This window comes from Piliocolobus tephrosceles, chromosome 15 (assembly GCF_002776525.5).
Source record: "Piliocolobus tephrosceles isolate RC106 chromosome 15, ASM277652v3, whole genome shotgun sequence".
NCBI classification, from domain to species: domain Eukaryota; kingdom Metazoa; phylum Chordata; class Mammalia; order Primates; family Cercopithecidae; genus Piliocolobus; species Piliocolobus tephrosceles.
The window spans coordinates 58,516,927-58,534,812 of record NC_045448.1 but is presented as its reverse complement, the minus strand read 5'-3'; the positions used below and the strand labels follow the sequence as shown (position 1 = coordinate 58,534,812).

General features: G+C 36.5%; 1 protein-coding gene across 7 annotated transcripts in view; it reads right to left on the bottom strand.

Moving 5' to 3' along the window:
• The window catches only part of VRK2 (VRK serine/threonine kinase 2), a 105,130-nt gene extending 88,667 nt beyond the window's left edge, over positions 1 to 16,463 (bottom strand). For 4 of the 7 annotated variants that reach the window (XM_023228253.1, XM_023228252.1, XM_023228247.1 and 1 more), the window contains exons 1-2: positions 16,201 to 16,463; positions 14,045 to 14,185 (exon numbers count right to left, since the gene is read on the bottom strand). In XM_023228253.1, coding sequence (XP_023084021.1) covers positions 14,045 to 14,180 — 136 coding nt within the window. In that variant the 5' untranslated portion in view covers positions 14,181 to 14,185; positions 16,201 to 16,463. Of the gene's footprint in view, positions 1 to 4,544; positions 4,682 to 14,044; positions 14,189 to 15,672; positions 15,806 to 16,200 lie in introns of those variants that run through there. The other 3 variants (XM_026446631.1, XM_023228250.1, XM_023228249.2) reach the window with 3 other exon arrangements.
• Between the last annotated feature and the right edge of the window lie 1,423 nt (positions 16,464 to 17,886).

The window sequence follows — 17,886 nt, the reverse complement described above, 5'->3', positions numbered from 1 at the left end:
TTTCAACCCAGGCACTGACTTCTCTCTAGCAATGAATGTCCTACACAGTATCTTCTTCCAATAGAAGGCTGTTTCATTTACACTGAAAATTTGTTAGTGTAACCACCTTCACCATTGATCTTAGCTAGAACTTCTGGATAACTTGCTGCAGCTTCCACATCAGCACCTGCCATTTCACCTTCCATTTTTATGTTTTGGAGATGACTTCTTTCCTTAAAGCCTCATGAACCAACCTTTGCTAGCTTCAAATGTTTCTTCTGCAGCTTCCTTGCCTCTCTCAGCTTTCCCAGAATTGAAGAGTTAGGAGCTTGCTCTGGATTAGGCTTTGGCTCAAGGGGATGTAGTGGCTGGTTTGATCTTCTATCCAGACCACTGAAACTTTCTCCTTATCAGCAATAAGGCTGCTTCACTTTCCTATCATTCGTGTGTTCACTGGAGTAGCACTTTTAATTTCTTTCAAGAACTTTTCCTTTGCATTCACAATTTGGCTAACTAATGTAAGAGGCCTAGCTTTTAACCTATCTGAGCTTTTGATATGCCTTCCTCACTAAGCTTAATTATTTCTAGCTTTTGATTTAAAGTGAGAAATGCATAACTCTTTCTTTCACTTGAATACTTAAAGGCCACTTTAGGGTTATTAATTGACCTAATTTCAAAATTGTTGTATCACAGAGAATAGAGAGGTCTGAGGTAAGGGAGAACGATGGGAGCATGACTGGTCAGTGGTGCAGTTAGGCCATGTACTACACTTACCAATTAAATTCACTGTCTTGTATGGGTGCAGTTCATGATTCCTCAAAACAATTATGATAATCACAAGAAAGCTCACTGATCACAGATCACCGTAACAGATATAATAACAAAAAAGTTTGAAACATTGTCAAAATGACCAAAATGCGACACAGACATGCATGAAGCACACGCTGCTGGAAAAAATAGCACTGATAGATTTGGTTGATGCAAGGTTGCCACAACCTTTAGTGTGTAAAAAAACACAGTATCTGCAAAGCACAATAAAGCGATGTGCAATAAGACAAGGTAAGCCTGAACATGAAACAGATAGAGCAGAAATGCTAAGGTTGAAACATGGGACGGGAGACCAGAACCCTTACCCCTTTCACCTCTACACCTGGGTTCCACAGAAACCAGTGTGAAGACTTAGTGGTAACTGGTTTGTCATTTTCTGAATTTACTCGTAGTATCTCCAGTCATATTTATAATAATTTCTTATTGAATGTCTGCTACTTTCTCTTCAAGGATAAAAATAAACAATAGTATTCTCATTATATTATATTCTATCATTACATTTTCACTTTGTTCTACTAATCTTTTACCCTATATACATCCTTGTTTAGCTCTCTTAATGATTTTTACTGTGGAATATAAAATAATAACAGATCCTGCTATTGCTTTACTGTTTAGTTACATGTGCATGAAAAACCTTAACCTTTTAGTGTCTGTATATCTTATCATTTTAAGTATTTCTCTTTTGGCAACTGATTATGAAGTTCTGTCAGTGATCTTCTTTAATTGAGGCTTACAGACTTTTTTTCTAATGTAGTTAACTGACAAGTTTATTATAATACACTAATTTATGTAATTGTCATTTTTCTTTGCTGCCTTTGGCCAGTTACTTACAGGTTGTGGTATATATTACATATTTATTTCAATTTACCACAAATTATATCTTCCAACCCATTTATCTATTTCTCAAACATTAACACTAATAAACTCTAACTTAGCTGTTTTTATTATTATTAACTAAATACATTTTGAGCTTCCCTAAAGGGTTGATATGTAACTTAACTGTTAACCCTATAATTTTGAACCACAGTCCATCAATCTAATTGAGAAATTTGAACTTTGTTATAAAATTCTATATTCGTAACTTATAGTTCTTAAAAAAAATCCCCCAAGTTTTACTAAACCAGTTTTGCTTTATATCATCAAATCTTTTCTTAATAGTTTAACTCATTTACCTCTTGTAAGTCATTTTCAATCATACACTACTTTCAAGCTTATTTTATCTTAGTGATAATCTATTAAGAAATAATTTCAGGTTTACTAAGACCTCAAATGTTTCCTTCTACCTCCTAAGAGACATTCAATTTGATCACACAATAGAATGAGAGCTATTCTTTTTCTTAGCCATCATAAATCCTATTTTCAAAGTGTATGAAGTGAGGGCTGAAGTAGTTCTTGGCCTCTCTTCCTTAAATAATATTGTAAGTTCTGTAATTTAGGTTTAAAAACCTATTATGTAAGAATCTTTAGCCCTGTTCCTGCTTTTTTGAAGCACTTTCTAATATTTATGCTGAAATTAGGCTGCAAATAAGGGAAATCTTTCTTATGTTTTTCATTATGGTCTTTATTTTGCATGTCTTTACATTTTCATGTGATGTTCTTACTATCCAAAGATACACTACATAAACAGATAATATAGCCATTATTTTTTCTTCTTGATGGTCTCTTTATCTCATTTTTCTGTGACTGAGATTTGCTTCTTTACCAGCTGCATTCATTATTTCCTTAAGGCCTCTATCCATGTGCCAATATCAACAGATCATTTATAAATTTAACTCCATCTTTCAGGATTTAACAGGTTTTCACAGTCAGAAGGAACTTAAAAGTGCTCCACCCGAAAAAAAAAAAATACTTATTTTTTTACAGGAATGCTTTATTATAGACAATCTACATTCAACTAGTTAACTAGTTAATTTCAGAAGATTTATCTTGCTCAAAAGCTTTCTGCTAGAGTAGACATTCTGATTATTCTGGAAGACTATACAATTTTTTCTTCCTCTTTTCATCACACAGCAACATTTACCGGTTAGCTATACAGGTTTGTTTTGTTTTCTTCTCACTTTTCTTTGTCTTGTGTGGGATTTTTTTTTTTTTTTTTTTGTCAGTTTTACTACTTTTTCTTCTACTATCCTCCTAATACTGTGTAGGATAAAAGGTTTATATAACTAATTCTCCATTCTCAATTATAATACTCACATTTGATACTGGAGATGTAAGATAGAACTGTAACACATGATTTTTTTAATAGAAATAAGACCAAGCATAATGAACAGCTTTTCTTTACATTCTCCAGAATTTGAAATTAATAATCCCATATCCCAGTAAGTGCTCAAGAACATGTATTTAATGTAGTAACTTGCATTTGTTCATTCTTTTCCTTGTTAAATATATATACACCAAATAAAAAAGTATTCTAGTATAAAATCTTGCATTGCAATAGCTAATATCTCTTCTCTATTATAAATACCCCAAGGTTTACTGCTACATGAAATGTTCTAACTTCTTCATGAAATCACCCGTGAGTATGTAATAAATCATTACTACTATATAATATCTTGAAACAACTAATTTTAGTTATTTAAAAATAAGCTTTCAAAACCTAGACTTTTATTATAAATAAAATATATTGGTATCTGAAACAAATTCTGTAAAGGGATATGTTCTTTAAAACAATCCTATTTTTCTTATTTTCTGTTTGTTTTACTTTTTAAAAGACCTAGTCTTGTAAGCAGTGTATCTTTAAATTATTATCCAATGGAAAAATATATGGTCAAGAATCATTCAATATTTATAAAGGTATCCATTTTTATGTGGTGCTTATTAAAATCATATCACAGGGATTTAAACAGGTCTGTTTGGATCTTCCTGTTACTTATTTGACTCAAAACAAATGTATAAAATGTATAAAACTAGATAAATGTATTCAGTTTTGCAAAGGCATGAAAATCCAACAAATCTTTCTCATCAGATTGCATGAACTATTAGATGACTATTCGCGCTTTTTTCCATAAAAATATTGTTTGAGGTATGGTACATTTTTAATGTAATTTTTCCAGTGCCTAACATTAGGTTTACTATAAATATCAGATGTTCTTTCACAGATTTTGAGATCTTAATAATATCAAAAACATATCACTGATGCTCTATGCCTTGAGTTGTCAATCTGAATGAAAATGACACCATTATTAGCATCATCACTAACAGATTTCTTAAATTAGCTGCCAATACTATCAATTACATATTTTGCTGTTACTTTAGAAATGAGCTTGTCATAAGCATGCCATTTGCCACTGTTTTATCTGGCTAACAATAAATTCAAGTGTTCTTTGACAAGGGACATCAGTAGGGCAGGGACTGGAGCTCAAATAGAAGAGACATTTTTAAAATTGTGGCTAGAAGGTAATTTACGTATCCTCTTTAGGCCTCAATGTCTTTCTTAGTTAAGTTGCTGAGAGGACTCAATGAAATAATTCATGCAATGCACTTAACACAGAGCTTGGCACACACTAAGTGAAAGATTTTACTAGTTGTTAATAAAGATGATAATTTCCTAAAAAAAGAATTCAAAAACTAGTCCCAGCATTTATCAGATACTACAGACACATCTGACACATCTACTACTCTTTACCAGACTCTTCTTTCATTCTTTTTTACTTTCCTGTGTTCTATGTTCATGACCTCATCAGTGAGGCTCTGGTAACATTATCTCTAAGAGGTTCATTAGGTGGCACTCAGAATACCTGAAATGGAAGCTATGTTCTCTATGCGCCTCTTTCACACATGTTGAAGCTTCCGATTGCTCTTGCTTGAAATAAATTTGCGGGAAGCTGCCTTTACTCCACACTAAGCATTGGAGAGAGAAAAATGGCCAGTGTCTCTGGGGAATAATTAACAAAAGACAGTTTGTTTCATCTTCATGATAAAATACAGCATCCCTATTAAAAGGCAAATTCATCATTTCCAAAAGTTAAATAGAATGACACTTTTAAAGTAATTCCAGCTGATTAAATTTAGGGCTTTGAAAAAAAAAATTAATTCATGAATATACTCTGAATCTTTCATTTGATTTTAAAATGTATAAATGTTCATTTAACTTTGAGCCCTTGCCTCTCAGTGTTCTATTCTGAGCTAGTCAAACAAGTGGTAGCAGGCATGCTGGGCTCAATAATACTGCCTCTCATATTTAAATACTCTATTTCACTTGGATTGCAAATTAAAGACAGTCTCCTGAATGCTGACACATTTTCAATGATTGATTTTGCAAAACGTGTTGATTTTTCCTACACTGTTTTGCCTCTCTGTGTGTCAACTTTGGCCTTCTTTTCTTGCTCCTTTGCAGCACTGCTGTCTCTTTGAAGACATTGTCTGCCTGATATAAAAAAAAAATGTACATTAAACCTCATGACTAATTATGTGGATAGAAAATTCCCAATCTCAAACATAAAATACCCCTGCCCAGAAACCATAACAAAAGCTTCTGACTATGTACAAAACCCTAATCAAACCTTTCACAGACTTGGATTAAAAGAAATCCCAATAATTTATTTTCTGTAAACGCTGTGTTTACGTTCTTTGAAAAGTTGATTTCTTATGCATGTTACATGTCTGTAAGGCAATCCATTTAATAGTAAACACCATGCTTTTCCCCACAAAAGTTTACACTTGCTATTAGGTCTACTTCAATTAAATACTACTCAGAAGAACTGTTTTATTAGAAAGAGAAAACTGATTTGTCTTAACACAGTGTCCACTTTTTAGTCTCCTCTCCATACTATGCATTAACAGAGTAGACTCTTCACAATAAATTCTACAATCTATGGATTAAGTACACAGTTTCTTTGTATTTTAAAAACATACTTGAAAAGAAAATAAACACATACTTTTTGCCCTTCAAATTCCCCAAAAGATATAAAAGAATTTCTCTAAATCTGAAAGTACAGTGCCTTACACACAGGTCACATATAGGATAGAACATGGAATTTTTTGTTTCAGACAACCTATTTGCTGGGAAAATCATAATAGAACAGTTCTAGAGTTAATTTAACAAATCATTTTTTAAGAACTGTAACATGCAAGGCCATATTAAGCACTGTGAGTGACTGCCTATAAGCAGTTTATAATGTAGTGTCTGTGTGCACACATGTTGGGGGAAACAGGTTAAAAAGACGACATACAAAATAGTGACCGTCTGAAATGATGAGGTGAGCATCATGTGAAAGCACACCACGGGAACAAAGAAAGAGAGAAGTTATGAATACTCCCCAGCGTGCCTCTTTAGCATGTCAGAATTTCCATAAAGCCTACCAGTCACCATTTGTTTCCACAACCAGTCCTAGCAGCACACCTTCCTTGCTTCCAGTCTACCAAGTCTAGGTACTCTGCTGTTTGGCTGTTGTTTGCCTTTTTGTTAGACCAACTCTCCTCTACCTCTAGTTGTACATCTCCCACCATTACCAAGTACAATAAAAGCATCACATGCCACCACTTTCTCACTATTTTGGGAAGCCCTGCAATGACTAGCAGTCCAACCCTGGAGATAAAATGATAGTTCCTTAAAAATGTGTTCCAGAATGGGAAGATGAGAGGAGGTGGGGTGAGAGTAGCCACGTTAGTTACTCTTCAGAAATAGCCACACTACCTAAGCAGACCAGGTTGGATTAAGGTCTGCACATGAGCCAAAGCTGAGAATTCATTGCCTTTGTTGGCTCATGTCACTTCTTTAATTAATGTCACTTTCTCTGGTTTAATATCAGAGCAAGTGACAAGAGTGCTTCTGGATGAATTGTGTTTTCCGAGGACTGTATGGCACACTCTCCTGCAGTCTGACAGAGGGACGTGCCAGTTTTACTTGGCAGTTACAATGCACCAGCTTTAGTTTTAGTAGTTTAATTTGTGGCAGTTATATGTTTTGAATACGTTGAAGTATTCACAACGGTCTCATGGAATCTGTTCCATAGATAAAGTTTACACAGTGAAAAAGCAAAAGCAACGGCTATAAGGCGATTAGGAAAAGCTTCTCTTGGCCACAGCTGGTCTTACAGGCATTCCTGTAAATTTTAGAGTATTTAGAAGATATGATTAAAGTGATCAGAAGGAAGAGTGCCCTCTTTCAGGGGGTGGGGGAGGGGAGTTCTGTAGTGGGTGTGAGACAATCAGAAGGAAATATGATGTTTAGAACTCAATTTTATGCAAAATCCATTATTCAAGAAGCAAAGTTTATATACATGATAGACATGCAATGAAATAAATGTAAAAATAGAAAGTTTTGTTACTTATGCATTAAGTTGGTTCTAACATTTTGGTTAACTAAGTTTTTATTGATAGAAAACTCTGAAGATTTTCTGCATTGAGTAGAAAGGACTAAACTTTTTCCTTTGGTTTATTAAAAATCTTTCTGTTTCAGGATGACATTTTTTGAAGGTCTTTTATTTGGAGCATTCTCTTCATCTCTTTTATACAATTTTGTGAAGCTTCATCAGCTCATAGTGAAAAGAGCTGCCTGCCACCAAGGAGTTCTTCTAAACTTTGCCTGCCCTTTCTAAATTTAGGGTTCTTTACTGCAGCAGGTTGAAGATCTGGCTTTGATTGCACCTGGCTCTGCTGGAGAACAGAAATATTCATCTCCACTGAATGCATGCTGCTTAAGTGCTGGAGGCACTTGCAGGAGAGTAACTCTCATTGGAAACTTCATTACAATACTTTCTCTTCCCTACATGAAGTAGTAATTCTCATTCACCAAAGATAGGATTTTGCCTGACACAGCCACAGGAGCTGCTGTTTGACTTTCAAAATTAATCAACTTCTGAGCTGGAGTAGAAATGGCATGTCCTTTAACCTTAAGCACAAAAAGCTCTCAACAGACTGTAGTTTTTATATCCCTGGATGGGAATTTGGGCCCCTGATACTTAAACTTGATTCACATACTGGGTTTCTGGCATGCTTTTGCCCATACCCATCTGCTAGCCTGGCACTGTGCCCATTCAGAAGGTGTGATGCCAGTTTCAATAGGGCATAGGTGCCAATCAAAGATGGGTTTGGAGGGGCAGCATGCAGAACGCAGCAAAAGTCAGTTCTTCTGCCAGAAGATCCTCCTGTTATCATATAATGCCAATGAAGGGCCACATGCTTCATTGCTTGGGATCACATTGCATCTGTAGATGTTTCTGGCCTTCAATGGACGTCTTTCTACAGAATATTTCCCTCAAGTATTACTTGATCGAAGATGTTAAAGAAAAGATAAATCCACTTGGCTAACAAAAGGCCATGCTTTTAAAAGAGACAAGGGAAGTCCTCAACAATTATCTTGAAATAATTGCTGAGTTTTCTATCTTTTCTCCTTAAAATATTTTTTCATGGAGCATACAATAGAGTGTTCACGAATAACTCAGTCCATGTGATGGAGCTATCAGGGATGAACATTCTAAAGAAATACTAATTGCAAAATCAAGTATCTAAGCAGTATAAAAACCGTAAGTGCCTTTAAGTGTAGATGATGAACAAATTTTCATCATCCAAGTAGCTAATTTCTAATGAGCTCTCTCATTTAGAGGTTTAAAGTTTCTTAATTTTCTTCTCATTTATCTGATACAGATATTCCTGGGTCTTAAAAGAAGAAACACACCTCATACTATTTATTCCTCTTCTTCCTTTTCTAAAGAAAAAAAAAAACCTAAAACACTTCAGAAGCAGAAGTCTATCCATATTTCATAAGGAAGCCAGAAGCTCTCAAAAGCTGAGAATTCTTTTATTGTGTGGCAATAGAGGTGAGCTCATTTCAGGAAGAAGAAATTTCCCCATAGCAATAGGCTTCAAATTAAAAAAAAACCTTGACCACTGTAAACAGTTACAAGATAGTAACAGATGCAGTGGAAAAGATATAATATATAAATGCACTGAAGGACAGAGTATTTTATAAATCTTCCCTTAAGGCAAAAGATTTAACAGTAAAATGTTGAAAATGAAGAAGAATCATAATATGAAATACGCTTAAAAAATGGATATTTAAAAAAAATGAAAAAGCCAACTCTTATAAGTCTCCATTTTAATGGAAGGAACCCAAACTTTCTAAACACCTAGATTTCTTAACTGATAGATAATTGGGTACTGCTATCTCTTTAAAAACTCAAAATTTAAATATAAACAAAACTAAAATACATCTTGCAGAGACTTTTATTTCTTATCTGTCAGTCCAACAAACATATTAAATTTACAAAATTTCAAGTGATCCCTTCCTCATTTTGAGTTTATATTACCTATTATTTACACCTTCTGGAAACTAATTTATCATAAATACTATAGTTTCTAGTACAAATTTTTCTCATTTTCACATTTATTCAATTCTTTTCTTCACTCCCACAGTATCATTTGCAAAATTGCCTAATAACAATTGCAGTGGCACCACAATGTTGCACTGCGTCAAATAAGGCTATTTATCTCAAAGCTCTCTATAAAACACTACCAAAATAACATTTAATAACGTAATATGTAATGAAGGAATATGTATTCCAACACACTACTTTGTTGCTAGCATTATCATTGTACTCTTCTAAACTTTATTCTGCACACCTTAAAATCAATCTATTACAGCTCACTATAAAGAGAGTAAAAAATTATTTTATGAAGAAGTAAAACAAATTCTATGTATGTGGTTTATATTTACTTGTTTTAAATATGTGTTTCCTTATCAGTAAAATAAATGAGTTAAACTTTGATAATTTTTAAAAACCTACCCCCAACAAAAGATTCCTTCTATGTTTCTAAAGCACAAAATTAGGCTAATCTGACAGCATGATCCAAAAATGTCTGGCAGTCACTTTAATGAAATTTAAACATCTGTCCATGGATAAATGATCTGATTTTTAGGCTTCACCACAGTTAACTTTAGTTATAAAAATGTGTTATTCTTTATAAAAGCTTTGAGATAATATCTAAAAGATATTGCTACTGATGCCCTGTCAATAAAGCATATGCACATTCTTTTTAGATGATGTCATGATAGTTGCCTTCTCTCAACTTTCCTGGTGACTAAGGATACTCATCTGTAGGAGTAGACCGAAGTTAAGAGTGACATCTATAATTATGGAAGAGAACAAAGCAAACTAGCTTGTGTGGGTTAAGTACTCCAATCTCAGTCTCAATTTCTCAGGCAAATAACTGTTGAACATCTATTCTGTGCTTGACACTCCAAAGATGCTAAATGGTCATTACCGTGCCCACCTTCAAGAAACTAAAACTTCTACAGATAAATCATATCTTTTACTTATATAATCAGCCTTTAAAAGAATGTGGCTAAAGTTTATCCTGTAATTCTGTTATTCTTAATTTTAAATAATTTCTAAAACCAATAGCTTTCATATCTGAGGCAGATAAAATACAACTTATATGAGAACTTTTCACTACTATAGCAAATTTTAGGGGGAGCTTTTTTCAGTAAAATGTCATAAAGTCTTCTGTTGACATTCTCTATGTTCTCAGTTTTACCACATTAGTAGTTAAATCCACCAAAATTCATAGAATAAATAGAAAATCCACCCTTCCAATGGAGTTCTTTGTCATCATCTTAACTATGGCAGCAAGACAGTCTCACTCTGTCACCTAAACTAGAATGCAGTGGTGCGATCTTGGCTCACTACAACCTCCTCCTCCCAGGTTCAGGCAATGCTCACGCCACAGTCTCCTGAGTAGCTGGGATTACAGGCACACATTACCACAACCAGCTAATTTTTTGTATTTTAGTAGAGATGGGGTTTCACCAAGTTGCCCAGGCTGGAGCACAGGCAATCCACCTGCCTGGGCCTTCCAAAGTGCTAGGATTACAGGCATAAGCCACTGAGCCTGGCCCCACTATGGCACCAGTATTAAGAATGGGAATGTCTAAGGAAATAAATAAATAAATTACATGTATTAAATGCTTACCAAGTTCCTTAAAAAAAAAAAATCATTTAATTCTCCTCACAAGTATTATTATCACAATTATGCAGAGTAGAAACAAAGAACCCAAAGGATTAAGTAACTAGATGAATAAGTGGCTTCATCAGGTCAGGATTCAGGTCAGATAAGCCTAATGCCAAAACCTCTGCTATTATTTATGCAATTCTCCCTTAATTTACTTTGGTTCTACGTTATACCTAGCATTATAATTAAATTCTAACCCTCAGTTTTCTCTCCTTCCTGAAGTTTAAAAAACTTTTTCACTTATTTGACACTAAAATGACAGCAATTTTTCCCACCCCCAAACCAGCTTCCTTTCTTCTTTTTTCCTCCCCTTCTCTTTTCATATTCAAAGAAAGAACTTTGACTTTGTTCTTGTATTCAGACTTCTTTTCACTCTTCTATTTCTATTAATGCTAGAGGCACATTATTTCTCCAAGTCAAGAGTAAATACCAAACTCCTCTGCCCCTTCCCCTTAACTGTAAGATGCTGATTACCGAAAGGCCCTGGCTACTGATGTCAAAGCTAGAGGACAGTTGTCCATGCACAATGAGCTAGACAGAGCGGCTAGTTTCTTCTCAGCCTTAGGCAGTAAATGCTGATCAAGTGTCTGCTGAAAGTGGGTATCTGGAAAGAATACCTGAAATGAATGTAGCTGGACACAAAGGTATTCAGGAAAATTTGAATTTTACTGCTTCCTCTCTTCATTTATATAGAGGAAGTGATGAGAACCACGGTAAAATGCAAAACCATGATGTAATTTCATATTGATTTGTTTGTATAGCTTTGAAAATAGTAAAAACTAAGTTTAGTGAAGTTAAACTGATTCTACGATTCATTAGCATCACTTTTAATGGAACAGTTACAACATATGGAACACACATCTTTATTACAAAATCTGAAGTATCAGAGCCTTTTTTCTGAAAATAGCTAAATATTTCTTTAAAGTCCTTCCTCAATGGTGTGCACTTGCTAATCTTCCTAGGGTCCAGGTTCTAAAGTTCAGATACTAGAGAATGTTCCATTACATACTGAACCCTGAAATATATTATAAAACAAATAGTATTATGTTAGTAATAAAAAAATAAGTAGGCTGGGTGCAGTGGCTCACGTCTGTAATCCCAGCACTTTGGGAGGCCGAGGTGGGCGGATCACCTGAGGTCAGGAGTTCAAGACCAGCCTGGCTAATATGGCAAAACCCCATTTCTACTAAAAATACAAAAATTAGCCGGGCATGGTGGCAAGTACCTGTACTCCCAGCTACTTGGGAGGTTGAGGCATGAGAATTGCACAAACCTAGGAGGTGGAGATTGTAGTGGTCTGAGATTAAGCCACTGCACTCCAGTCTGGGCCACAGAGTGAGATTCTGTCTCAAAAACAAACAAAAAAAAAAAGTAAAAATACGTGACACTGTACTTAGACTGAAAGCAGCAAAGATTTTTCGGCATTTGAATAGGGACAAGTCACATGCCTATGCAAGTATATTTCCTTATCATAACAGTAATAATAGTGACTATGTGTACACATAGATACATACAGATATACAGACATACACTAATTAATCTTAAACATTGATTTGAATTTAAATACATATAATATTTACATTTCAAAAAGAGAAAAGAGGTAAGATCAACATAGTCAATGCTTTTCTCTAGTTGTATTTTCTCTAGTAATATTTGAAATTACTCAAATAATACAAACATTAGAAAACCAAAAGTGATAAGCTATGGAATCCAAGCCTATAGCTCAGCCACATCAGAAATAATTTATTCAACACTATATCTCGACCTTCAGTCAAGACAGTATACTAGAGATCTTAACGCTTTGCTGTAAAACAGAATTCACTAAGTTCAAGTTTCAAATAATACTCATTCTTCCATAGTCTTTATATGCACTATTCTATACAGTAGCCACATGTAGTTACTGAGCACCTGAGCCACATGTGGTAACTGGGCTCTTGAGACTAGATAAACCCTAGATTTTGAAGACTTTCATTTAAAAAAGTAAAATATTTCATTTGTTTATGTTAAGAGCATATTGAAATAGTATTTTTGATATACTGGATTAAATATTATTAAAATAATTTCACCTGTTTCTTTTAACGTATTTTAATGTGGCTCCTAGAAAATTTTAAACTACATATGTAGCTTTATTACATTTCTATTGAACAGTGTGGACTATGTCACTCAATCTAGCACTTAATAATCACAGAATTTTTCCAAGCAATTTCAAGCAAGTTCAAACCCTTTAAATGGGGTAATTGTCCTTTACTTGGCCCATACAATTTTTTGTGCTGGTCTTGTCTTTCCAACTAGATTAGACACTGAAGTATTTAATAAGCAGCTACTTATTGACCAAATTTCATTCATTCATTCAAAACTTAGTTTTATCAGAAGAGGTTAGTTTTATCTTAGTTTTATCAGAAGAGGATCTTTATGTTTCAGGATCCATGAAGCATGTTTTTCTGGAAATATTTCATGAGAACCCAAGATTCCCTCAAAGGAGGTATTTTATCAACTCCTTAAACTCCTGTGGAAATAGATGTGATCTCAATCAGTACATTTAGGAGAATTTATCCTTGAGGGTATATTTTAAAAAATCATTAATATTTTCCTTATTTTATTCATCAATCTTGTAATGGATATCCCTTCCTCAACACAGATTTAAGATAGCCTTGAATGATCCATTAAAGTTCACTGTAATTTTTAAATGCTTAAATGCAATGTAAAGGCCTACCCAGCCCACGGTTCCTTACTGTACCACAGATCACAGAAAATAATTTTGAGTGTTTATTTTTTCAATTATCCCAAGAATAGCACATCCCTAGGACCACTTTAGATGCACGAGAAGTTAATTCATTCCATAGAATAGATGCCTTAAGTTTTATCTATGAATTCTCCAGTAGAGCCCAGTTAAGAAATGAGTAGACCTTTGCTTAGCCTAAATATTAATGATTAAGATTCACAGAAAGTGTTTTTATCTATACAGTTGTGGTTTCTCATCTGAAAAAAGCATGTTTCTAAGAAAACAAGCTCTCAAAAAAAAGAAAGTTAGCATTTTGTCTGGCAGATTGTATAATTATGCTCTAAAAAGACTTCTAAGAGTTATTTAGAAAAACATGGACAACAAGGAGTGGGTCAGTGATGTCTTGAACCTAGACACTGTACTATATTATTACTTAATCAAGTACAATCATGATTTTTAATGAAGTACACATATGAATTCCATATTTCCATTCTTAAAATGTCACTAAGTAATCACAGCTACAGTCACAGATATAATAATTGGTAATTTAAGTCTTTACTTTACCTAAATATATCAATCCAAATCCTCCAGAGCCAATCTTCTTGCCCAGTACCCACTGATTGCCTTCCATATCATCCAGAATCTTGCCTTCTGGAAGTGGAATAGGAAGTTTGTATTTTTCATTTCTTTTTGGTGGCATCACTTCTGCTGGCAGAAGGGGTGAGATAAATGGGTAAAAATAAAAACAAATAAAACTCTTTAGAGTTAAAATACATTTCCCAAAATGTCTTCAATGGGGAACTTTCCTAGGTTCCTAGAAATTAGGATTCTAAAGTTAATTCAGTTTGGAAAAGCCCACACATTATATTCAAATTAGAAATTCACATAGATTAAAATATTGAGATCTAAGAGATACGGATATTTTTAAAAAACGGAAGCAAATTAATCAACTTTCATTTAATACAACACTTCCAAAATTCATTTCCGGGGTCTATAGCACATATTAACAGTGCAGGATACACCTTAAGCAACAAGAAATTAACAATTTCCAATGAAAAAATAAAATAAATTTCATACACATAGAAATACCGCTTTCATTGAGAATGTAAAATGTTAAAAGTGAGAAGGTCTTCAGTCACTAGGAAAGAACACAGAACTGGATTGGGAAGACACAGACAATGGCAATGGACATCATCACCATCAAGCAAAACATGTGACACCAAGTAGGTACGCAGTAAACATTTCTTAAATGAGCCAGGGATTTTCATGGATATGTAATCTAGCAGAACACTAGGCCATCGGGTAGTTCCCGGGCCGCCAAAATATTCTCAGCATTTTGTCTTCTTACCCTTTCTCAGTTCATCACAGTGAAAATAGTCCTCCTGCCTTAGAGATTACTGCTGTGCCACCAACAAAAGCATAATCTCCATAGCACAGCCATGCAACTTTAATCAACTAATTATAATTGTATATAGGTTAGCAAATTTCTCAATGGGAAATTCTGAGTTAAAAGAGAAAATTTCTTAGGGGAAAAAATATATATGCCAGCATATATGCCCGAAAATAATTTAAATGTGAAGGTTAACCGTGATCCTCTAAGTATTTCTTAAGAATTTTTTAAAACTATTGAGTTTCTGACATGAAAGCTAATTATAAACATATACACGTTAAGTTTTCCTAATATAATCTTCCCATCTTTCATAAGAGCCTGTTTTTCCTCCTTCACTTAACTGCTTTTTTACTTAGCAGCATCATCCCAGGTAGAGTCGCTGCGTGTATCTGTAACAATATTCACCTGTCCTCCTCCTGATAGGCACAGAAGGGAAGCTGGGAATTTGGATGGTGAACCATGCCTAAGCATTGATTGTATCATAAAGTAGGAAAAGTTTTGTGGAGGTTTCCCTTGACCAGTACATTACAGATGCTGGTGCCTATTACAGATTTACTGATTTAAAACTTAAAGTCTCCGAAGTGTAAAAAACTACTGATTAAGGCACAAATTCTAAATAATTATAAAGAGGATAAACATATTTTGGGGCAAGGCAGTGGCTTCAGGGCTTGAGGCGGTAGAGGAGACCCTGACTACGAAATGCACATCCTGGAGGCGGGTCCCTAGTTCATCTGCTCGGGAAAACGACAGGATCCTCTCAGGGCCAGTCCCTGTCAGGGGTGTCCCTTTGGCTTCTGGGTACCTTCCCAAGGTTAAGACGAAGTCCTCAACACGAGTTTCCGGGCAAACTGATATCCAGAGGTTAACATGAGCCAGGGCTGACCTCCAACCCCGCCGCGGCCCCTGACCCTGCGGGAGGAAACGAGAGCAGCGCGGCCCAGCCGCCTGGTCCGTCCGCCCTTAGCGCGCCGGGGAGCCATGACCAGCCCCGCGCCCCAACCATGGCGCAGCGAACTAACTTCCCGCCCCAAGTTCTCTCTGCACCGGCAAAGAGAAACGCCACCCTCTTTTCCACTGACACCTCGGACCCCGCTTTTGGCAAACGCGAGTAGAAGGTGACGCCTGGTTCTCACCCCTAGAGGGGAAAAAGGAACCAAACGCGGAAGCAGAGACCAAGCCCGGGGCGTGACCGGGACGCAGCCCAGAGTCCCCGGCGTCTCACTCCGATGGCAACTCTTTCCCGGGAGGGGCCGCGGCTCCGGCAGTGCAAGCGGAGAGCGGAGCGCGGACGTGCTGCACCCCAACCAAGACCCCAGAGCAAGAGACTGACCGGGCCTCAGGGTCCCTCGCCGCCGGGCCGCGCGCACCGCCTCCTGCCTGCCGCTCGGGACCAGGCGGAGCCCCCGGGCCTACAATCCCGCGGGGAGGCGGGCCCAGCATCCGAGCCGGCCCTCCTTAGGGCCTTCTTAACTTCTCACTAGCTGCCTCGGCCTCGCAGTGCAGCAGCCCGCGGAGCCTGGTACAGGCCGCAGCCCTTTCTTTTCAGCGGCCTGTCCACGCCCCGGAGACGCCCAGGGGAAGGAGAGGGCGCGGCTACAAATGTTATTACCTCCACCCTGTCCCGCTAGCGTCTGGACGAAGAGCTGCCGCCAGACCAGTTTGGTACGAAATAAGCACGACATGAATTTGTGTAGGAGGAGTGTTAGTTCTCTTGTACCACAGTGAGTACCACGAGCTTCCAAATGGCCAGCACTTACTGAGCTCTCGCGGAGCAACTAGTGGTACTAGCGAAGACTCCAGTTAGGAGGGCCTGTATGTAACTCACCGCGTTTAAATTCTCAAAGGCATATTGGTTCAGGACCTATTTCTGCCATTAATCGTTGGATAATTTTAACACCGTAATTACTTAACAAACTTCAGACTTTTTTTTTTGTCTGTGAAATGAAAATAACCATAGTTATTAGATTATAAGGATATTGGTTATAAGATTATGATAATAAAGTGAGGACTTTATTAAAGCAGTTTTCTAATACGTAAAGACCCATATCGGCCAGGCGCGGGGGCTCACGCCTGTATCCATCACTTTGGGAGGCCGAGGTGGGTGGATCATCTGAGGTCAGGAGTTTGAGACCAGCCTGGCCAACATGGTGAAACCCCGTCTCTACTAAAAATACAAAAAATTAGCCAGGCGTAGTGGTAGACGCCTGTAATCTCAGCTACTCGGGAGGCTGAGGCAGGAGAATCGCTTGAACCCTGGAAGCGGAGATTGCAGTATGCAGAGATCGCTCCACTGCACCCAAGCCTGGGCAAGAAGAGCGAAACTCCGTGTCGAAGGAGAAAAAAAAAAAGACTCATAGCTTATATTTTAGACTAAACCAAACAAATGCTTAGAAAAAGATTATTAATACTTCAGCCTTCTACATAGGAACCACCAATAATTGGTTGGGATGCAAATACTGAAAGAAAAATTGGAGCCCTTTAAAGAATTTGATAGAATAAGGAATTGGGACTTCCTACATCTTTCAGACTGTCACCAAAATGAAAGATGGCGCGAGAATGCGTTTTAAAAACAAAAAAGTATTTTTAAAGAAACTTAGTCCATAGAATAATTGTGCCCTTAGTCATTCACTGGTCCAACAGTGTGCTTTCTTATTTTCGTAAGATATATATGTAACAGATGCAATTGGTTACTGATCCTAATATCGATATTGGGTACTCTTTCCTCCTTTCCAAATTTGTTCAGCTTTCCACCACTTCCCCGGGGTCCCTTTTGGGAAGACACAACTCCAACAACAGCCACAGCAGGTTACTTGTAGGTGATTCCTCTCCCTACAGGCATGTATCCAGTGTGTTAGTAAATCCTGTTGGCTCAACCTTCAAAATACATCCAACATCTATCACTTAGCACCCTTACCTGCATTCTGGCCCAAACCATATGTTTTCTCTAGGTAATTGTATTACCCTGCTAAATATTTTATACCCGCTTACCCCTTTAGTCTGTCCACAACAAACAGCC